The sequence below is a fragment of the Anser brachyrhynchus genome, assembly GCF_964034855.1.
Source record: "Anser brachyrhynchus genome assembly, chromosome: 1".
NCBI classification, from domain to species: domain Eukaryota; kingdom Metazoa; phylum Chordata; class Aves; order Anseriformes; family Anatidae; genus Anser; species Anser brachyrhynchus.
The window spans coordinates 142,705,887-142,729,022 of record NC_137694.1 but is presented as its reverse complement, the minus strand read 5'-3'; the positions used below and the strand labels follow the sequence as shown (position 1 = coordinate 142,729,022).

At 44.1% G+C, this 23,136-nt stretch overlaps 3 protein-coding genes across 5 annotated transcripts; 2 read left to right on the top strand and 1 right to left on the bottom strand.

Annotated features, from left to right (window-relative positions):
• The first annotated feature begins 288 nt into the window (after window positions 1-288).
• On the top strand, window positions 289-5,788 carry LOC308187497 (lysozyme g). 2 transcript variants are annotated; one of them, XM_080575545.1, is made up of 6 exons: window positions 289-395; window positions 1,107-1,180; window positions 1,434-1,535; window positions 1,709-1,905; window positions 2,018-2,156; window positions 5,054-5,788. In XM_080575545.1, the coding sequence occupies exons 2-6, from the start codon at window positions 1,138-1,140 to the stop codon at window positions 5,185-5,187; spliced, it is 615 nt and encodes a 204-aa protein (XP_080431671.1). In that variant the 5' UTR covers window positions 289-395; window positions 1,107-1,137; the 3' UTR covers window positions 5,188-5,788. The 2 variants fall into 2 exon arrangements, with proteins under 2 accessions (XP_080431671.1, XP_080431672.1); XM_080575546.1 differs by having other exon boundaries at window positions 302-391.
• A 9,923-nt stretch (window positions 5,789-15,711) lies between these two features.
• On the bottom strand, window positions 15,712-18,329 carry MRPL30 (mitochondrial ribosomal protein L30; the record flags this gene model as incomplete). 2 transcript variants are annotated; one of them, XM_080575550.1, is made up of 5 exons in its annotated part: window positions 15,712-15,895; window positions 15,984-16,057; window positions 16,911-17,057; window positions 17,879-17,959; window positions 18,192-18,329. In XM_080575550.1, the coding sequence occupies 5 exons, from the start codon at window positions 18,327-18,329 to the stop codon at window positions 15,763-15,765; spliced, it is 573 nt and encodes a 190-aa protein (XP_080431676.1). In that variant the 3' UTR covers window positions 15,712-15,762. The 2 variants fall into 2 exon arrangements, with proteins under 2 accessions (XP_080431676.1, XP_080431677.1); XM_080575551.1 differs by lacking the exon at window positions 18,192-18,329 and adding an exon at window positions 18,046-18,084.
• A 91-nt stretch (window positions 18,330-18,420) lies between these two features.
• MITD1 (microtubule interacting and trafficking domain containing 1) lies at window positions 18,421-22,502 on the top strand. The gene is made up of 7 exons (XM_080575542.1): window positions 18,421-18,576; window positions 18,913-19,014; window positions 19,138-19,274; window positions 19,354-19,440; window positions 20,079-20,194; window positions 20,551-20,611; window positions 20,699-22,502. Exons 1-7 carry the CDS (start codon window positions 18,423-18,425, stop codon window positions 20,792-20,794), a joined length of 753 nt encoding a protein of 250 aa, XP_080431668.1. The 5' UTR covers window positions 18,421-18,422; the 3' UTR covers window positions 20,795-22,502.
• Window positions 22,503-23,136: the final 634 nt, after the last annotated feature.

Genomic DNA, 23,136 nt, shown 5'->3' with positions numbered 1-23,136 from the left:
CGCTCTGCTCTCGAGCAGTATGGACACAGCCCAGGACACCAGGATGGGACCAGGACAAACACCTGCATGACAGGTGGATGCTCAGCCCTCACTGTGGTTCCCTCCAGGAATAGGTTGTGAAACACAAGAGTCACCCAGAGAAAAACAAGGTGTTTTTTTTTTCTTTTTGACATCTGGGAAATGCCACTCCCAAGAACGTACTTGCCACCATGCCAATGTTTATAGTGCAACAGGTTCTGTTCACAGTGGAAAATTGCTGTTAAACCTTACAAAACCACAGCCCAGTGCATTTCAACACAGTGTCAGATTACCACAGAACGGAAGGCAGCTCACCCTATATATTAAACCTCCCCAGACCTCAGACCTGTGGCAGTAGCTGAGCTGAAGAAAAGTAGGTAAGATACCACTTCGGGTGAGGGGGGCTTCTTATTCCCTTCAGCAATACCACCTCCTCAGCAGCCCAGAGGCTGCAGGTTTTTGCTGCATGAGATTTCTGCTTGCATAAGGACAAGAAGATTTGTCCTCTAGACCCAGATTCATCTCACCTGAATTTAGATGGCTCCTATCCACATGTGAGCCCATCTCCCCTGGTTCCCTTAGCAGCCAGCGAGGGGAAGCGGGTGCTCCCAGAGTACAGCTCACCCTGAAATAGTCATCCACAATAATTTAGACAAAGTGTAGCTTGCAAGTGCTAATTTCTGCATATAAAGCCTCTGAAGACTCCAGCAAAGCTGACATGATGTCATGAGGGTGGTTTGCTTAGATTATGGGTACAGAATAAGGGAATTCATGGTGGGAGCACAGCAGCGAAGAGCACTGAACATCACTCATTTTATTTTTTTCTGAATTAAATATTGGAGCTGGAGGAGGTTGGAAGGAAGTTACTAAGACAGTGTAGAAAATGTGTGCTGGAAACATCAGCAGACATGAGAGGTCCCAAGGCTCTGGTGAGAGGTTGCAAGCCAGCAGAGGGACATGACTGCATTTAAATATCGCTTTGCACATCCAACCAAGAGAAATAACCCATCAGCTCAGAAACAGTTCCTTCGTGTTTACTCAGCAAGCAGTGAGACATATTCATTTCCTCTTGTTTTCTGATTTTGCAGGTTGCTTTGTGTGCTCAAGAAGAACTACCCCATGAGCCTGATGCTCGTGCTGCTGGGCCTTGCTGCCCTCCTGGGTAAGTCAGCATCGCACACTGCCCCACCACACTCATCCCCCGAGCAGACCCAGGAGATTAATACACCTCCCTCTGTCCCCTCCCCAGAATCTTAGTTGCCATCAAACTGTGTTGGGCCAGGAAGATGCTCAGCTCCTCCTGCGAGTCTTGCCGGAGGGGTTACCTCCGAGGGAGGGGTGGGTGCAGGGTGCCAGTTGCAAGGTGCAGGATGTAGGGTGCTGGATGCTTAACTCTTTCCATGCAACCTTTTCAGGTGCCTGCCAGGGCCGCACGGATTGCTACGGCAATGTAAACAGAATTGACACCACCGGGGCTTCATGCAAAACTGCAAAACCAGAGGGCTTAAACTATTGCGGTGAGTATCACTCTTCTGCCAGATTGCTCTCTTCCATGGTAGCACAATAATCCCAAGTCTTTCAGATTTTCAAAATGCTGGACACACACTGGCTGCTGAGCCTGCATAAAATACCTAGAGGCATGGTCTGCCTCCTGAAGACAAGACATCTTTACTTTTGGTTTTAATTACAGGAGTTTCAGCTTCAAAAAAAATTGCTGAACGAGACCTACAAGCTATGGATAGATACAAAACAATCATTAAGAAAGTTGGCGAAAAGCTGTGTGTTGAGCCCGCTGTGATTGCTGGCATCATCTCTCGTGAATCTCACGCTGGTAAAGTACTGAAGAACGGCTGGGGTGACCGTGGAAATGGATTTGGTTTAATGCAGGTATTTGTTGATGCTCCACTAAAACCCGACAAACTAATGTCATATGAATAAAAGTAAACCTCCTAAACACGTCATCCGTTACCACAGGGAAATGACTTTTCGATATTTCTAGGTTGACAAAAGAAGCCATAAACCCCAGGGAACGTGGAATGGAGAAGTCCATATCACTCAGGGCACAACAATACTTATCAATTTTATAAAGACAATACAAAAGAAGTTCCCAAGCTGGACAAAGGATCAGCAGCTGAAAGGTAATGTGCAGACCACAGATTTTGTCCAGGAGAGAAGAAAAAGTCTAGGACAAGAACACACTGAATGATTTCACAGAGTCATAGAATGGCTTGGGTTGGAACTGGATCTCCTTTAACATCACCCAGTTCCAACACTCCTGCCATGGGTGGCAATGCCACCCACCAGACCAGGTCGCCCAAAGCCCCATCCAGCCTGTCCTTGAACTCCTCCAGGGATGGGGCACCCACAGCTTCTCTGGGCAACCTGTTCCACTGCCTCGCTGTCCTCTGAGTGAAGAATTTCCTCCTAACAGCTAATCTAAATCTCCCCTTTTAATTTAAAACCATTCCTTCTTGTCCCATCATTATCTGTCTTTGTAAAAAGTCACTCCCCATCTTTTTCTAAGCCCCCTTTAAGTAATGAAAGGCAGTAGTGAGGTCTTCCCAGAGCCTTCAGGCTGAACAGCCCCATCTCTCTCAGCCTTTCTTCATAGGAGAGGTGTTCCAGCTCTCTGATCATCTTTGTGGCCCTCCCCTGGACCCACTCTAACAGCCCCACATCCTTCTCGTGCTTGTGGCTCCAGGCCTGGATGCAGCACTCCAGGTGGCAGAGTAGAGGTGGACAATCACCTCCCTCGCCCTGCTGGCCACTCCTTTGGTGATGCAGCCCAGGATGCAGTTGGCCTTCTGGGCTGCAAGCACGCACTGCTGGCTCCTGTCAAGCTTTTGTCCACCAGAACCCCCAGGTCCTTCTCTGCAGGGCTGCTCTCAGTGAGTTCTTCTCCCAGTCTGTACTCATGCCTGGGATTGCCCCAACCCAGGTGCAGCACCTTGCACTTGGACTTGTTGAACCTCATTAGGTTCACATTAGGCTCACCGGTCTGTAGTTCCCTGGGTCCTCCTTCCTACCCTTTTTAAAAATGGGAGTGATATTTCCTGTTTTCCAGTCACCGGGGACTTCACCTGACTGCCAGGTCTTTTCAAATACACTGGAGAGAGGGTTGGCAACTACATCAGCTAGTTCCCTCGGGGCCCCTGTCAGGGCATGTCATCAGGCCCCATAGACTTGTACCTGTTTAGTTTCATCAGGTGGTCTGGAACCTGCTCTTTGCTTACAGTGGGAGGGACTTTGCTCCCTCAGCCCTCACCTACAGGTTCAGGGAAACGAGAGACATGGGAAGCCTGACTGGCAGTGAAGGCTGAGGGAAAGGAGTTGTTGAGTACTTCAGCCTTCTTCTTGTGTCATTAACAGTTCTTCATTATTGTTATAAATGACTGAGTCCCAAATAGGATTACAATCAAAGTTTACAATTTATTAAATGAATAGAGGCAAGCAAACAGCGCTGGGTGCGCCGGGAGTCTCTGCTCCACCAGGACGCACACCTGTTACGTAAGGCGGCTGGTTTTTATGCTCCTAGGCTAATACATATTCATTACTACTTCTAGAAGAGGCAGGGTTATTATAATTGGTTTCCCGAATCCGAAGTCCTCCCAGGTGCACCTGCTTATCAGTCTATGTTGGTTTCTCGGGGGCCGCTCGGACAGGGAGGCTCGTATTCTTCCTCCTTATCTAGTGGTCTCTTGGCCGGCTGTGAGAAGTTACTGCACGTCTGTGCAAAGTCAGCAGTTTTTCTCTGAAGAAATCCCTTTGTTCTCTTCTCGCCTAAACCCAGGCCTCAATGTTAACCCTTCACACCCCTTAGTGGCACGAATTGCTGGACTATTCCTTACAATTATCATCCATCAGAGGGAATAAATCCCCTTGGTCTTTCTTTCCTGGCCAATGTACCCATTGAATCCCTTGTTATTTTCTTGCTTCCCTTGCCAAGCTCAGTTCCATTTGTGCCTTAGCTTTCCTGCCCCCGTTCCTGAACATCCAGACAGCATCCCTGTACTCTTCCCAGGCCACATGTCCCTGCTTCCCCTGCCTGTGCGTTTCCTTTTTGCACCTCAGTCTTGCTCAGCTATCCCAGCTTCCTGCCCTCCCTGCTGGATTTCTTCTACATGGGGACGGAGAGCTCTTGCACTCTAAGGGAAGTGTCCTTACAGAGTTGCCAGCTCTGATCAGTTCTTCTGTCCCTAAGGACAGTGTTCCAGGGGCCCTCATCCACTAGTCCTGCAAGTTTTCTCTTTCAAAGTTCCTTTGTTCCTCAATGACTACATTTCTAAGAGTGTCACTTAGCTTTTCAGAGCTTTTATTTCACAGGCAAAAGGCAAGGTTTGGCAAACTGTGTTGTTTCTGCCTTTCCTTAACGTGGCAGCCTCTTTGTGTTTTCAGTGCCATGCAGCAAATATTTATACAGCTGAAATCTGATTTATAGAAGAGTCAAACTCTCCTCATCTGACAACAAAGAATCTCCTACAACCACCCAAGTTAATAAGTAGCTCTGAGTAGCTTGAACGCAGCCAGCAGCTCTCTCTGTGTTGCTGTTGATGGGGAGAAAGAGGTATTTGGGGATTGCAAAACGGTGTCATGCAACATGGAAAAACTGCCTGCTGCTTGGCAGCCAGGGAAGCCCCTGTGCAGTGCAAGGTGTGATTATGTTTTAACACTCTTTAGAGAGCAGTAGTTTTCAAGAATGAGTGAGAAGTTATGAGGCTGTTGGATCTTATATTGCGTTGTGAACAAGCCTGCTGCAGCTGGAGGCCTTGTGCTGGGCCAGGTGGGTGATGCAAATTCATCAAGCTGCAAGTGTCTGTGAACATACCCCCCAGTATCTTTACAATGTGTTGGCAGAGGCAGCAATATATGTAGGCCTTTTGCAGAGCCCTGGTTAAGACAGAGAAGCTCTGATAACACCACATCCCCAATTCCAAAGTCCTGATAAGTGAAAGCTTCCTACACAAGCAAAAACAGGATGCATCAGGGTGGAGTTTTGTTTAAAGTCTGCATGACATCTTTCGGTGTTCCATTTCAGGTGGGATTTCTGCCTACAATGCCGGAGCTGGGAATGTCCGAAGCTATGCAAGGATGGACATTGGCACTACCCATGATGACTACGCCAACGATGTGGTCGCTCGAGCCCAGTATTACAAGCAGCATGGATACTAGCCTGGGGCACCTGCACCGAGTGACTTCCCTACCATCGCCTTCCTGACACCCAGGAGGGAGGCAAAACACAAAGGAAGAAGATGTATCCAAGTCCATACAGATGCAAATGTACAGGAACGACTTATGTGAAACAAGAATTTGCAGGCTAAAGCTCCCATTTACAGAAACAATATTCAGTGAGATGCTGGTAATGTAGTTTCTTTAAAAGCAATATGGTTTGGATTTTACAAAGGGAATATTAACAGACTCTTTTGTGCTATCTACATATTTCTCTTAGTTTTGGGGCCTATCTTGTATTGCTTTGAGGCCTATCTTGCATTGCTATTGATAATTTTCTGCCTTCCAGATCTTAAAGTGCATTTCTGCTCAAACCTGTTGTTCTCTTAAGAAATCAAAAGGCAAAATACTTCCTTGGGTATCTGCTTAATGATTTATTTTTTTCAGAGCTGCCTGATACTTCATATTGTGGAGTAGTCATTTTTTTTCTGAATTCTAATTTTTCATATAAATGCATAGAACAGAGATGGATTTTTCTCTCAGCTTTCAGTCATACAGAAATAAGTAAATAGAAAATGAATAAACGTGTTATTAGCAAATGAAACAGGACTCCAGTGTACTCATATTTCTGTAGGAGCACTCTTCATAGGAGAGGTGCTCCAGCCCTCTGATCACCCTCATGAGCCTCCTCTGGACTCAATCTAATACATCCATGTCCTCATGCTGCGGGCCCCAGAGCTGAACACAGTGCTCCAGGTGAGCAGAGCAAAAGGGTAGAATCACCTCCCTCGCCCTGCTGGCCACACTGCTTTTGATGCAGCCCAGGATGTGGTTGGCTTTCTGGGCTGCAAGCACACACTGCCAGCTCATGTTGATTTTTTCATTAACCAGCACCCCAAGTCCTTCTCCTCAGGGCTGCTCTCAATCCATTCTCCACCAAGATTGTATGTGCGCTTGGGATTGCTCTGATCCAGGTGCAGGACCTTGCTCTTGGCCTTTATGAACATCGAGCCCATGAAGATCAACCAGGACAAAGGCAAAGCCCTGGGACGGAATAACCCCATGCACTGGTGTAAGCTGGGGGCCAGCTGCCCAGAAAGTAAGCTGTGTAAAAAGGGCCCTGTGGCCCTGGTGGACATAAGCCCTTGCAGAGATGTTGCTAAAGAGTTGCATTAGCAAAAGCATGGCCAGCAGGCTGAGGGAAGTGATCATTTCCCTCTCTTTGGTGCTTGTAAGACCACATCTGGAGCACTGTACCCAGTTTTGGGCTCCCTGATACAAGGAGGACCCATACATGTTGGGGGTGATTCCAGTAGAGGCCACCCCGTTGGCTGGGGGCTGGAGCACAGGACACACACAGGGAGCAGCTGAAGGAGCTGGGTCCTCTCAGCCCAGAGAAGAGTCGGCTTTGGGGGGACCACACTGGCTGGGCCCTGACTGCACTGGCACGTTCTGCAGTTTCTTTCCCTTCCCTCCCAGCGGTCTGTCTGCCTGTGCTGAAGGTCAGCTCTGATGTGGGGCTGTGAGGAGCCTCATCTACAGCCACTCCTGCAGCCCCCATGCTACCGGGTAGGCCTAAAGGCCTGAGTCTGCAGCAGCTTCCCACACTTGCTGGAGTGTCCAGGCTGCTTTGTATCACACACACGTCGGGGCTTTTGTTGTGAACCACAATGCAGACATGCCATTCTCTCCCAGGAGGCTGGGTACAGGTTTGTTGAGGAAAACATTTCTTAGGACATAGAATCATAGAATCATCTAGGTTGGAAAGACCTTCAAGATCACCAAGTCCGGCTGTCAACCTGACCTACCAAGTCCCATCACTAGACCATGTCTTTCGGTGTCACATCCATACATCTATCTATTAAATACCCTCCGAGACGGGGACTCCACCACTTCCCCGTGCAGCCCATTCCAATGCTTGACCAGCATGTCCATGAAGAAATTCTTCCTGATATCCAATCTAAACCTCCCTTGTTGCAACTTGAGGCTGTTTCCTTGTGTCCTATCACTTGTCACCTGAGAAAAGAGACCAGCACCCTCCTCACTGCAACCTCCTTTCAGGCAGTTGTAAAGACCAATGACGTCTGCCCTCAGCCTCCTCTTCTCCAGACTAAACAGCCCCAGTTCCCTCAGCCGCTCCTCATAAATCTTGTTTTCTTGCCACTTCACCAGCTTCATTGCTCTTCTCTCAATGCACTCCAGCAACTCGATGTCCTTTTCGCAGTGAGGGGCCCAAAATTGAACATAGTACTCAAGGTGCGACGTGAGGTTCCATGCATGTATGGATGATTAAATGATAATTTCTGCACAGGACTTCAGAAAACACAGGAGATCTACTGCCTGCTTCAGTTACTTTGTTGCAGACTAAGCAATCTAGTACATCCTTTACAATCTTCCCCCAGCAATAAGGGAGTAGCAGCACAGGCCATTTGGAGATTACTGGTTTGTAAATCATCTTTATTGTTATTCTCAATTTTCAATATTTATCTATGTCAATTCTGTATGAGCGTATCTGCTTCCCGTCCAAGGTAATTCCCAGTGTTTCAGTCTTGTTTGCAATCTTGAACATGAAAAGCTCCACACAGGGGCTGCAGGGACTTTTTGCAGCTCATTCTTGATTTGAGGTGCCAACAGTATAAGAAAGAGTTATGGAATTGGTTTTCAAGACAATGACACAGGATGAGTTCCCTGGCTTACAATGTGAAAGAGCTGATCGGAGTAAAACAGCATTTCATTCTCACAAAACTCAGCACAGGGGAGGCATGTCAGCACGGACGAGGAGTGACGGGGAGGTCTGCCATCCAGTGGCTAGCCTTCTTATTTCCAAACAGCTACTGTGGCTTTGATACACGCTGTGTTGTTATTTGTATGCTCATTTTGAGAAGGGATAAAACCAGGAGCCTCGCGTACCCCCTGCATACCCAAATTCTCAGTAACTGCAGCTCTGTTATGTCGTAGTGTTGCAGGGTCTTTGCTTCCAGTAACTTTATTACATCCAAAAGCTCAGGCTGCTCTTTTCCCATTGCCATCGCTTTATTGTGTCCGACGAGAGGCAGCCTGCTGTTTTCGGATGAGGCTCCTCCTACTTCCAAACAATTAGCAGCCGGGTTTTGAATCTGATTAAAAGTTACTTCTTCTCTGAATGGTGGCTAGAGAAGAAACCTTGCGTTTGGGTGGCTACACGGGGAATTGTTGGGCGTTCCCATTTCCCGTAAAAGCCCTGGTGTGTAGGAAGTGCCGAGTCGGCTGCGCCAGGCGGCTGCCAACAGCCGTAACACCCGCACATCTCTAGCAAGTGCCCAGAGACGGTGGGGAGACATCCTGCAGCAAGCATGTCAGCTCGGTGACATTTCTCTAATATTCTTGTAAATAATTCATTCCACCAAAGTCTCTTTTCCATTAACTGCTGAGCCCAGGTTAGCATTGTTCCTCTCCATTGCTGTTTGTATCTTATTTACCTTCTCCAAGAGTGTGGTTAGGCAACAGATAAACATAGCTAAATTGCAAGTAAGACATTTACAGGATGCTTCTCTTTGATTTTTTCTGTTGACAGTAGCTATAGGAAAGCAAACTGGAGCCAGTTAGTTGTGCGGGCTTTCTTTTGACTCATTGATTTTTTTATTTTGAAATGGATAAGAGCCTTTTGGAGGTGCTTTTCTGCACTGGCTCTGCAGGAAGCCCGAGTGGCAAGCTTACATTGAACACCTGAGTTTTATGCAAGCTAGAACTAGGAAAAATTAATTGTGCACAAATACGATGCCATAACTTCATCTCCTTACATGAAAGTCCATGCTAGTATCTAAATGATGTCAATCATTTTCACTTCTGGATCTGAAAATATTTCAACGGCACATGCTGCACACACTGCTCTGGCCTGACTTTTCATTGCAAATGCTGCTCTTTTGGCTGTTCTGATCTCTGTGGGAAGATATTGGATGTCAACATGTCTGGAGCTTCAGAGTCTGCAAACTGGAAGGGTTAGCACCAGGTGTGTGATAATTTGGTTGCTCATTTCCCCTCAAATCCATGCACAGGCCTGTGGCAAATCCAAGTCCTTGACCATCAGTGCCAAGTGAGCAGATATTTACACCGTGACAAAGATCCTACTTGGGCACATACCTCTCTGTTGGGAATGGAGGGGCCTTTGAGATGCTACGAGGAATATTCAAGACCATCACAGAGAAGACACAAGGTCCACTGGGCACATTCAATCCCTGCCGTCAGACCTGTTTTTCTCTCTCCCTTATGAGGGTTTCGTCATGATCTAAGTTTTTGAATGTTTCCCTAGTGTAACCTTAAATTAAAAGAAATAAATCTGGAACTAATCCAAACAAAGGCTTGGATTTAAAATAGACACACCTTTTAGTCTGCACATTATAGAACTGCCCTCTGGTTTTGAAAAAAAATATCTTTTTCTATTAGCCGTCTATTGATATCTAGGCTACTTCACAAAAATTAGTTGATTCTGTTAGTGCCTCTCTCTAAAGAGATTCAAAAGCATTCCAAACATCAGCTCAGTCATAATAACCATTTGAACAATTTGTTTCTGATTTTTAAAATGAAAGGAAAAGCGATGCACGTTTTGCTGTAGGAGTTCCTGCTTCAGAGAAGTTTGCTGAAAAAGATTTGAAGAACATGGAGAAATATAAAGCCAAGATTATGAAAGTCAGCAACAGCGAGTATGTTGATCCAGCTGTGATAGCCAGTATTATCTTGATGGTCATATGCTGGGACACTACTGAAGGATGGTATGGGTGACCACAGAAATTGATTTGTTTTAATGCAAGTATGGCCTCTTAAAAACAGAAATCTCATCCTTGTTTTTTGAAGCAGAAAGCTTCATTAGGGGCCTCATTGAAAGGCAACCCCTAATCTTGCTGCCAAGACATTGGGTTCAGCTGAGCAAAAGTTTACATCGCTTTCGAGGCAAGAAGTAGAGAGGTGGGACTTGGCAAGGGAAGATCGCAACCTGGCCTGTTCCCCATCCCAGCCCCTCACCCCCTCTAAAACTTGGAGCGATATCTTGGCTGGCTATTATTACTTAAATTAGGCAGGTCCAGCGGTAAGGGCTGTCACGCTCCACTGCCAGAGAAATGCAGTACAGTCCCAAGAGAAAGACGGATAAAAGGTAAAGGAAATGAAATGCTGCATCAAGCACCGTGCTGCTTACTCAGCTCAGACTTTCCAAGTTTGAAGTATTTTGTGAAGTATGAGAGGCCTAGCCAGAACTGGCTACAGTGTCCACCAGAAGGCTTTTTTTTTTTTTCCCTTTTCCCAACACTTTTCAGACATCTTTTTGGCCAAATATAACTGGCATCGACCCATTTTCCAGCTGCCAGCACCAGGGGAGGGATGCTGGTTAGTATCAGGGCAAGAGCAGCTGGCATCTACATGATGAAACTGCTGCTTGCTTCCCAGGGCTCTCTGGGGAACGAGGAGATTAATTGTTCCTATTTCATACTTTAGATAATAAATCTTGTTTCAAAAACCTTTTTTTAACTAAGTGTAGAGGCCCAGAGGCTGCAGCTGCATGCAGTCAGGTTAATTACCCTTTATGCACCGCAGGGACTGAGCTAGCGGGGGGAATCTTGCTTCATTATTCATGCCTACACTCATGCCTCACTTGTTTGCCAAGTTGTACGCTTATCCGTACAATCCCCAAACATTTGCTGCACACATTCAGATACACTTCCCTGTGACCCCCATCCCTCTGAGGGCTGCACTGCACTACCTCGCGGGTAAGAGGCAAAGCTGCTCCTCCTGCCCTGGGAAGAGCAGAACAGAGACAGAGCCAGGGGCCGCCCCGAGGGAAAACAGTGTTTTTGGCACACTTGAGGCAGATGGGGAGGACAGGAGCAATGGTCTTACAGCTGAAAATCCTTACACAGCAGTAACGCTGTGATTGGCACCCTGTCGTCTTTGCAGCAGCAGCTGTCTTGGTTTTATAAGGCTCGGATAGACAGAGGTGGGGCAGGCACTCCTCTCCCGTGCAGTGCACCCATAGTCTGATGTTCATGCATCTGTTGGCTTTGCCCACTCCTTGGGCTGACCTTGCTTCCTCTCTGCACAACAAAAACAGTTAAACTATGAGAGTAAAGATCAAAATGAGTACAGGCAGCCTGTAAGTGATGAAGAGCTCTAAACTTTTTTTTTTTTTCCTGGTGCATTGATATTCCTTTCTTCCAGGCTGACAAATGGCATAAGACTGTTGGGACACGGGACAGTGAAGAGCATATAAGACAAGGCACAAGGATTTTGTGTTGGATGATAAAAATCCAGAATAAATTCCCAACGTGGAAAAAGGAACAGCAGCTCAAAGCCATGGCTTTGTCAGCTCTAAAATGGCAGCTTTATAACACTTCACACATATAAAAGTCAAGCATGGTAACACTGTAAAACTGAGCACGTAAAAAAACTAAACACATCCCAGTCCCCCTGCTCATTTTATTGCTGTGTGGAATAATATTTCATTGTACTCACCAAAAGGAACAGAAAAATATGATGTGTTTAGCTTTCTAGCAGACTTTTGGAAAACTCAGCAAATATCATGACATTTTTCAGTTGCAAGCTTTTTTTTTCTCTTCACCCTCCCATTTGCTTTCTTTTATATTTCTATGCCTACCTATAAAAAGCCACAATCCATACAACTCCAAAGACAGACCTTAATTCACATTAATTCCTAAACCATATGGTCCTCACTGAAGGAAACATGGTTTATTCTTGAGCAGCGATCACAGCTGAAGACATCACTGTAGCTGGGGCCCTTTATTCCAACTACAATACGTCTGAGGTTATTAATGCCATTAGAGTTGAAGGAATACGAGCAAAAGGAAACAGTCCTACAACTGAAGATGTTAGATTAGCAAAATACAGCAAGGAGATAATGAGCACCAAGTATGGATGCAAATCATGATTTCTGCACAATGCTAAGACACAAATGGAACACCCCAGTGACAAAAGCAGCTGAAAATGCTAATACTGTGGCCAAAAATGCTGGTGAAAAGAGACGCACAAACTAAAACAATACATTTAGGTTGTGACTTTTGTGTACTGAAGAAATATCACCTCTGTTTAAGTGTTTCTTTCTCATTTCAGGTGGGATTTCAGCCTATAATGCAGGACCTAGTAATATCCAGTCCTACAAAGGAATGGATATTGGCACAACACACAGTGAGTACGCCAATGATGCAAGAGCCAAGATTTTTAAGAGAAATGGTTACTGAGAAAGATATCTGAGTAATGATTAGATTTGAGTTACCGCTTGGATATTTTCTCCTATTTAAAAAAAATATATCCTGCATTTCTCCCCCAGAAATGGGCTGGGGTTTGGGGGGTAGGGGGAGGGAGGGGTGTGCAAAAAAAAGGCTTCCCAGACTGTATGCACAGCTCAACCAAGGGAAGAGATTATGTGTCTCTACTAAGCACCTGTTAGACTACAACTGGAGTGGAATTGTTTTAGGCCCCTTGACACTGGGAAGACCAATTAAGTAGAGGGAAGTCTGCAGAGAGCCCCAAGCTGGTTGGGGTTGGAGAACCCCATGAGGAGAGAGAGCTTCAGGGGCACCTAATAGCAGACCCCTCCTTATCTGTAGGAGATAGAATCATAGAATCGTTAAGATTAGAAAACTTGTTGTCATCTACAAATTTACTGAGGGTGCACTCAATTCCCTCGTGCAAATTATCAATAAAGATATTAAAGAGGATGGGCCCCAACACTGACCCCTGGGGAACACCACTGGTGACCAGTCACCACCTGGATTTAACTCCAATCACCACCACTCTGGGCCCAGCCATCTGGCCAATTTTTAACCCAGCAAAGAGAGTACCTGTCCAAGCCAAGGGCTGCCAGCTTCTCCAGCAGAATACTGTGGGAGAACACGTCAAAGGCTTTGCTGAAGTCTAGGTAGACTACATCAACAGCCTTTCCCTCATCCATCTGGTCATAGGAGATGAGGTTGGTCAGGCAGGACTTGCCTCTCATGAGCCTGTGCTGGCTAGGACAGATCCCCTGAGTAACTGAGGGGGATGGAGCCAGGCTCCTCACAATGGTGCAAGGTGGGAGGACAAGTGACAGACATAAGATGAAAGAAGAGAGGCTTACGCCAGTTCAAAGTCTGTATTCTACATGTAACTTTTTCTCCCACAAAGGCAGCTGAACAGCGGTGCAGGAGGTTGGACCAGAGATCTGCAAACTACCTGCTAACCTGAATTTTCCTGTCATCTCAAGTCAGCTCATTTGTTTCTTCCACAAAAAGACAGTGTCTCTTACCTGTGCTTCATGAAGAGTCACAAGCAGGACAATGCTCCACTAACAAAGTTATATGGACACACATTATGTTTTTGCACTCTGGTTGGTTCAGGTTTTACACCTGAGGACAAACCTTTAGAAAACACGTCTCTATAGAGAAAATCTGGGAAGTTCTCATCACAGACTGACTGCTGTGACCTTGGAGCAAATACAATTTGAGAAACACTCAAACTTACACATACATTAAAAAAAAGAAAAAAGTACAATCTCCTTTTTTGTAAAAACTGCCAGCCTGTCAGCAGTAGGCATCTCCTTAAGCTAAATATTACCATGGAATAACAGGTGCTATCTAAAATGTTGTCCATTCTCTGTACCTGGGAAGCAGTGATTAGCTCTGCTCTAACTTTGGTAGCTTACCTAACACTTTGTAAATTGCGCCAAGCCAAGCAAGTTTGCTCATTAATACATTCTTTTCAGTTTACATTTCAGTACTTTTGAAGGTTGCAGCACCTGCAGCGTAATGAATCCTGTATTTGGATACATACTGTGTATAACAACCGGCAGTGCTCCCTCTGTTGGGGATTCACCAGGCCGCAGCGCTGTGGACACAAATCCCAAACATGCTTGGTAAGGGCTGAGAGATCCCGGCTTTGTCACTTTAGGCCACCATTCTTAGCGAAGGTCTAATACCTGCTGTCCCTCAACAGCAATGTGAGCAGACTATGTGCCTGCTTTCCTGGGTGCCAGTACTTGTGCCATCTCTTTTAAGCATGCTCAGTACTTTGGATGCACTACATGTCCTTCTTCAGGGCTGAAATTTCAGCTTTACTGAGTATCTCTCTGTGGGAACACGGAAACCACCACACGGACTGTAGGTACACTGCAGCACAAGATGCTGTGCAGATACTGAAAGGAAGGAGGGAAGCAAGAAAACCAACATTCATTTATCTGCCTCATTTTTTCCTTGCTACTCTATATCCTTTGGACTGACATCAGTCTTTTTTGCGTCCTGACTGCAGCCCGTAATTCCTTGAAAAATTGATTTTTTTCGGCTCAATTTTGCATTTCTGCCTTTGGCCTGTCTGCAGCAGCCATTGCACTCTTCAGTGTACTACTGCGCCTATCCTCTGTCCTTCTCCTGCACACAATATCTCTAGCTTTTATGTCCCTCTACTGATACGCCTATTCCTTTGAACTCCTACTGGTTTTTACTCTTCTCTGCAAGCATGGAGAAAGGATAAACATTCGTTTTCAGCCACTTGTATCCCTCTGATCTTCTCACAACATACAGTCATTAAGATTAACTCCTCTACAGTGCCTCTAGTGTGGGAGAGGCTCACAGCACGGTAAACTATGGAATTTATGCTTGCTGGCATGAAAATTACTTTATCATTTGATAGAGCAACAGCTTCCTAATTTTAGCCACAATTCTTAAACTGTAAATAGAAATAGTCTTTAAATCATTGCACACAGCACTATTCAAGATAATCCCGTGAAAGGTGTTATTTTTTATGTTTGGAGCTCATAATTACTAACCTAAATCAAACAAATATGCTTTAAGGTCTCCAGATTTCTTAAGTCTGCAATATTAGCATGAGAAAAGCATTAACTTTCACACAGACTACAGCTCTTAGGCTATTATTACTAAACACTCAGAATCAAGAAATACGTATGCAGTGACACAGCATGTTTCCTGAAAGACAAACTGTACAACCTAACAAGATGTGAATCACTCCTTCTGTCACTCCCAAATGGGGAGTTCAGGTCCCTATTTTAAGATACATGTGAAGCCAGATGAGACTGTCTGCTAAGAAACAAGTTTGATATTTGAATGACAAAGCCTGACTCAATAAATTAAGCTGTCAATGGATATCCAGTCAGTTCTCAAATAACTTTTGAACAGAAGCCATTTCAATTCCTGTTCTTTTCTTAGCACAGTAAAGGTAGAGTCATGCACCTTTGTTGTAAACCTTTACTATTAGCTGAGAAATGCACTAACCATCATTACTTATATCTAGTCTGCTTACTTTCCTGCTTATCTAACCTTGTTTATAAAGGTCTCTAAAAGCTGGCCATAAACTGCAATAATCTAACCAAAATGTTTAAACATGAAGTAAAAACCCCAGCCATCTAGTATTTCAGGCAAACGTTAGCAACACTGGATTTTATATTTGTGCACATGTAACCCTTCCACAAATCTTTTAATCATCAGCGTCATCTCTGCCACTTGTACCAGACGTGGTAAGAATTAAGCTTCCATTTCATACACGGACACTTAACACAGGAGTTAAATTATTTATTTTAGAGAACATAAATGCAACCAGCACACCTTATGACTTAATTTCTTTCTGCTCCACAGGTTTCAGACGACTTCTAATGATAAGTTCTCCCTTGCTCGTAAGAAAGGTGTCTGACATTTCCTCTTCTGTTGGCAACCCGTAAGGTAGTTTCAGCGGCTGTATCCTAAAGGCAGAAGAGTCTGCTTAGTAAGGTTCTACGACTAGAATGGAGTTATATTAAGTATTCCAAATAAAATAAGTAGCTAACAAACCTTATCAGATGTTTAACAACTTTCAGTTTGGAATTCACAGAAGGGATATTTTTGTGCAGTCTTGGTTGATGTGCCTATAAAGGAGAGCATAGGTTTTAAAAATACACTTCTAAAGCACAAACCTCTGTTCACTGAACTTTCCACACTATCAGTAAAGATATAAACCACATATGCATATTTAGACCTAGAGAAATAAAACTCATGTATTCCGATAATACAAAAAATATGAAATCAATACTCAAATTCTTGATTCCAGCAAAATGACAATTCCAGCTTTATTCCCATCACATTATTAATACAAATTTCTTCCAACTGTTCAAAATACCTGTAAATGTAAATACAGTAGTTTACAGGTGAGACTTGATTCACTTAGGCCTTAAATTGATCAAACACTTTTTTCCTCCGTAATATAACATTGACTAGATGAATCTTTGCACAGTGTGCAATTTGGCCTATGAAAAACTGGAAAAACAAATTGACACAAACTTTTGGAGTTTATTTGAAAATTCATCATACCTTTTAGATTTGAAAGTCTTTTCAGTAATAAATGAGGCCTATTTGCCTGCTTGCAATAACTAATTAGTATCACCCAAAGAAAGCTGAGTTCTGAGTATTTACAAATCTGTTTTTATTTTAGCAGGATTCTTAAGGTAAAGTTCTCCTCAAGCACAACAGCAATACCATACACATGTAATCTGAATTCCCAATAAATAGGTATTTTCCATTACTGTTCCTCTCAGCTCTTACATACATAATCCATTGCTCAGTTGTACTTTATAGTAGCTGTAAAGAAACTGAAGTTTAGTGACTGTAAAAATTGAAGTCCTTAAAAATGAGCAAACATGCAAGAAAAACTGACACCTGAATTCTACCCTGTTTCTCTACATATTTGATGTGCATAATACCTTATCAATAATAACACAATACCTTATCCAGTCCAAGATTATGTATTATCATCTTTTCCCAATATGGGCGACCGATTACACTTTTTATTCTAGTAACAACATGGATTTTGTGGGGCTGCTCAGGGTCGCCTCCATACTTTTCATGATCTTCAGGCCGTGGTTGAAATACCTAGAATAGAAGTGTCACAGATTGTTTTTCTAAACACGTGAATTATTATTACACTTAACAAAATAACTTTCTTCAGCATTGGTAAATATCTAACATCTCCAATTACATTTCTTTTCAGAAGGTAAATGCACCAAGACCTCAAATTTAGCTTTATAACATTACCAAACATATTTTTATAATGGTTTGCAGATTAATGCATTGACTCTGAAGTTAAGCCATACGACTGCATGGAGATACACAGAACCATAGAATCATTAAGGTTGGAAAAGACCTCCAAGATCATCTGGTCCAACCATCCCCCTACCACCAATGTCACCCACTAAACCATGTCCCTAAGCACCACATCCAGCCTTTCCTTGAACACCCCCAGGGACGGTGACCCCACCACCTCCCTGGGCAACCCATCTCAACGCCTGACTGCTCTTTCTGAGAAGAAATGTCTCCTCATTTCCTACCTGAACCTCCCCTGGTGCAACTTGAGGCCCTTCCCTCTAGTCCCATCCCCAGTTACCTGTGAGAAGATGCCAACCCCCAGCTCCCCACAACAGCACTTCATCTGTATGTATCTCACAAAAGGACCTCTGTTCAGCCTATGAACGGTGAGTTTTTCCACAGGCTTTACGAATGATTTTAGGAAAAGTGAAACTAAATGGCATCTTACAAAAAGATAAGGTACGATACAAATTAAGCCCAGCTTGCAGTCTGTTTGGCTTTAGAGTCATTTACCCACATCTCCAGAAATCTGCCACAGCACAGAATTAAGCCCCAAATTAAGCAGGCTGATGTCTCTTCTCAGTGTCCTCAACTACGGCAGCGCGTACCTCCTTGGGAATTCTCGACCTGGTGAACATCTGACGGGCCCAGACTGCGGGCGCTACCCCCTCGGTCCTCTTCCCCAGCACCTAAAAAACAAATAAATAAATAATGTCATTCGTGGCCTTACAGCCCTGAACACCCGCCAGCAGATTGCGCAGCCGCTTAAATTCACATTCGGCGAGCACACAGCCTGCATTTACTACATCTCGCGGCGGCTGACGGCGAAGAGAGTACCCCGGCACTGAGGTACTTTCCCGGCCAGCAGAGACCCCGACCGGCCCCCACAGCCCCCCAGGACCCCCGGGACCCCCCGGCCACCTTCCACACAGCTCCTAGCCCCATGCCGCCGCGCCCCGCCGTGGCCGCCATTTCGTGGCGCTGTTCCCCGGCCGGGCACCGCCACCGCCGCGCTCGAGTTCCGAGGCGGGGGAAGGACAAGGGTGAGGCACAGCCCATTCCCCCGCCTCAGTTTCCATTTCCCCGGCAGCCGGTCGCCGTGCCCCACCCGGTCCCCGTCCCCGTCCCCTCCCGGTCGCCGCCGCGGTGCCCATGTCGCGGGCGGGGGGCGATGGCACCGCGGCGCTGGAGCGGGCCGGGGCGGAGACGGTGAAGCGGGCGGTGGAGCTGGACCTGGCGTCTCGTTTCCAGGAGTCGCTGGTGTGCTACCAGGAGGGCATCGACCTGCTGCTGCAGGTGGTCAAAGGTACCGGGCGAGGGCTGCGAGTAAAGCCGTACGGGGGGGCTGCGGAACCCCCTTCCCCGCGCCCTCCCTCAGGGACCGCCAGCCGCCGTGGTCCTGAGGAGACGCGATCGGTGTGTGCTCCCAGGGCCGGTCCCCGTCCCGGTCCTTGTCCCCATCCCGGTCCCAGTCCTCGTCCCCATCCCTGTCCCCGTCCCCATCCCCATCCCTGTCCCCGTCCCCATCCCGGTCCCCATCCCCGTCCCCCGTCGCTTCAGGGGACGAAGCGGCGCCGGGAGGAGCCGGTGCCCGGGTGGCCGAGGTCTGGAGAGAACTGACCCGTGCGGTTTGGCTTTGCAGGCACAAAGGATGAGGCAAAAAAGCAGCGTTACCGGCAGAAGATATCTGAGTACATGACCAGGGCTGAAGACATTAAAAAGCACATTGAGAAAGAGAAACAAGGTGGGGAGCTGCGACTGACCCGTTTGTCTTTAAATGTCTGTCATAACGTGGGCAAGGTGGTTAACATCGGAATTCTGCCGGGGTCTTTACTGAAAAAAGATATATATATATTTTTTTTTTCAGATGGCAAATACCATAAGCAAATCAGGATAGAGGAAAATGCAACAGGTTACAGCTATGAAAAGCTTTTCCAAGAGTATCTGACTGAGATTGTTTCTGAAGTTTGGGTGGAGGACCCGTACGTTAGGCACGTTCATCAGGCAAGTGGATATTCAGCATAGCATATGCATGTAATAGCTAAAAAAATCCAAGTTACTAAATTAAACAAAACTTTTACAGCTGTATAACTTCCTACGGTTCTGTGAGATGCTGGTTAAGGGGCCATGCAAAGTGAAAACTATTCACCTCCTCACTTCCTATGATGAAGTAAGTGCATAGATCTTGGTTTCTTTTTCCCCGTTCTCAGGTGACACCACACAAACACATGCAACATGTGTATATATATATAAAACTGAAATATAAACTTATTCTTACTTACACATACTTGTTAGAGAAAGGCTTTGATGCCTTTGATGCAGAAAACACAAGATTAAGAGAAAAATGAAATGTGATAGTTGAATATAAATAATTTCATACATTCAGAGTTCTTTGATAAGTCTAACATTCTCGGTAAGACGGATCTTAAATGAAAAAGATACTTTTTGTGAAAATTTTGTTGTGGAAGATGTCATCAAAAACAGTGTCAATATTTTTCCTTTTCAAACAGCTTATATAGCTATCATTTTAGATGCTTTGATGAGCTAAAACCTTTCAAACTATCTCTGCATTTATTCTATATCAAATAGTAATCTATATTTAGTTCTCAAGGGCTGAGGGCGAGCTCTTCCTCTACATCCTGTAGCAAGTGTGCCTGTAATCTGTCTGCTTCTTATACTGTCAGCAAAAATGCAAATCTACTGTCATCCAAGAGACTTTGAATTTAAAGTATTACTAAAAAGGTTTTGTTGGGGATTTTAGGAAGAGGTGACCAAAAGTAGAATGTGTAATATTTTTACTTTTATCAGGGCAGTGGGAGGAATCAACAGACAAGTGGCTTGGAAGAAATAAAACAGTCATTGAGGAATTATGGAGTAACGCTGAATGTTGCATTTTCATCTTCAATACATGATCGAGAAATTAGGTGAGTGATATAAAAAATCACTGAATGGCAATTAAAGTCAAACTACTACCTAACCCTAACTTCTGAGATAATTTCTAAGTACAGCTGTAGTTAGCAAAGTAGAAGGCACTGGCCCTCACTGGATAAAGTTAGTCCTCCACACCTTGACAGTTTAGTATGTTCTAACTGAACACAATATTAGATATCTTTTTTTTTTTTTGAACAGAAGAGTGCTTTCTATTGTTCCATTGTTTGTACAGGTACCAGCTATGCTAGAAAATAATTGTGAAGGAGCTTGTAAGTCATGTAAATATAAATGTTTTTCTTCAATGTGATCATACACTTACAGTTTTAAAATTTGTTAATTTTGAAAACAGATTCAACAATGGATGGATGATTAAGATCGGAAGGGGTCTTGATTATTTTAAGAAACCAGAGGTAAAAATACTTTGACCTCTTTAATTAACTGACACTGTAGAATAGCTTGTTCTGTGTTACCCATGTCAATTCTGTCAATTTCTGTAGGGTCGTTTCAGCATTGGATACTGTGACTTTGACTTGCGACCTTGTCATGAAACTACAGTGGACGTCTTTCATACAAAACATACAAAGAAAATGTGATCATTGCTTTTAATGAGTGTTTTTATAAGCATAAAAATGTAATCATGACTGGAAGATACCGCTTGGGTCCAGCTGTCCACCACCAGAAGCAAATCCATAATAGGTATTTTGTCCAGCACTCCTTTTATAATCTGTAGGTTTAAAAATATTTGTGCCTTTTCACTCTGAGAAAACAAAATTATGCAGTTCACCCACTGTGCTTATTTATGCTATAATTTTAAGGAATACAATTAATGTCTAAATTTGAGCTTATGGAGAAGGGGTTTTATACTATACCTCAGTACGGTCTCTCAAAGGCCTCTTTCCTGTCATTTCTATTTTTACTATTAATTTTCTTTGTCTTGAGCAAATTTTTGCGTTTGTGTCTTTAATTGACCACCTTGCAAACTTCTGTGGCTGAGGCACCGCTTCAGCCCATATATTCTCTTTGATAAACAGCCCATGTATTTCATCTGATTCTTGTATTCTAGTCAAGACGACTGTTCTGCTGTGTTTTAATCAATCCCTTAATAACTGACTTCACGGACTACAAGTAACCCCAAATGTAGCATTCCGTTCTCTAAGCTCCTTGCGTGCAAACATTGTAGTGTTCAGTATGTAGACATTTTAGAGTCTTCTTGTACATTTCTCTGAATAATGGATTTGGGTCTGGAAAGGATGCAAGCAACGTTCTAGCTGTATTCTTTTCACTATTATTCATATATGTTCTTTTATTCCCTGGTGCATTTCCATCCTTTGCATTAGGCGTGGAAAAGCATATGATCCTCTCCCAGTCTTCCTCTCATTTTAATGTCTGTCCTCTTACTGCAATCTGAACTGCAATGACCTATTGCCCTGCTACTTAGTCCCCTAAAAAAAGTAATAACTAATTTTTAAATTATTCTAGAAGTTGGATACCCAAAACTTTGCTGTTAATATTGATCCTAAGGAATATGCTAATTGAAAAAAAAAATGACAAAAAACTTTTCCGTCTTCCCTTCATCCTCTGGAAACCGGAAATTATCACCTGAGCTGCTGCTGCTTTTTCTCCTAAAACAAGATTTTTTAACGATTGCCAGAAAAATTGCGCATTCTGACATGCAGAACAGGCAGTGGCCTCTTTTGCAGGTCCCATAAAGAATTTTCAACCTCAGGACTGACAGGTGCCTTACGCTTTCTATGCCTTGTAATACAGTATGTTTCTCTATTCTAGTTTTAAGCCCCTGGGCTGTGGTCCTGTACCAGGACCACAAGAGGCAGCCCTGGTCTTCCTTCTCTTGCACATTGCTAGAACTTTTTCTCTTTCCTATGTTTCTTTTTCCTAATGGCTCGTGTATTCCACTATCCTTTTTTTTTTCTCTTTTTTTTTTTTGCTTTATTCCTCTTTCACCTTCTGTCACTGATTGCTGTTATTCTTTTAGTCTTAACTCTGATGAAACATATCTATTCCACAGCTGTCAACAGCTGCTCTTTGCCTTGTTTTCTGGGTGACAAGTTGCCTTCTTCATCTTTTTGCATAATAATGTCTCAGCTTTTCAGTGTTAAATCAGAAAAAGAGTAACATGTGCCACAGAAGCTATACGCTATCTCCCTAAACATTCCGTAGAAGCTCTCCGTCGTGCTGCTGTGAAAATGTGTCTAGTCACTGTCATCAATTTTACTCAGTTGTCTGTAATATGTGCCGATTTTTAATGTGAATAAAGGTTATTTTTTATGATTTGTAATTTTAGTCATCTGTCTAAATTCTTTTCTGTACTACATAGGGCAACTCTAAGAAGCCAGGTAATGCCTCAGAGATCAGCCATTTTTGGAAGAAAGTTTACTGTGAATACATTAAGCACCCTGAATGTGAAGTTTTGTCTGTTTTGACCTAGCCCAGTAATTTCAAGCATACAGGGGCTAAATGAAAAGCCACTATCGATATTTTAGTTCAACTTTAAATTTTAGTACTTAATTGGAAATTTAGATCTTTTCAACTCAGGACTTTTGCTTTCTGCATCTTGAAATACAACATCCTCCTCTGTTCCACTAGCAAGCCCCAACGATTTGGTCTGGTACCGATACCACAAGAGGCAACCCTGGTTTTCCCTCTCTTCAGTGTTAGATTTTTTTTCTGTTTTCTAATTGTGAAATCAGAAGCTAAGGCTATTGATTTCCTTCCACTTCTTGTGGATATGAAGTATCTACACACGTACAACTAAGCCTTCAGTGACATACTAGTTGGCACTGTGCTGCAATTTTTACTTGCAAGTCCTTTATCCATGTGTAGTTCCTTTCATTGTCAGTAAGAACAATGCAGGAAGAGGAATGGGCATCAGAAAATGGAAAATAAAAATCAGTTGCCCTCTTCAGCCTTTATGTTA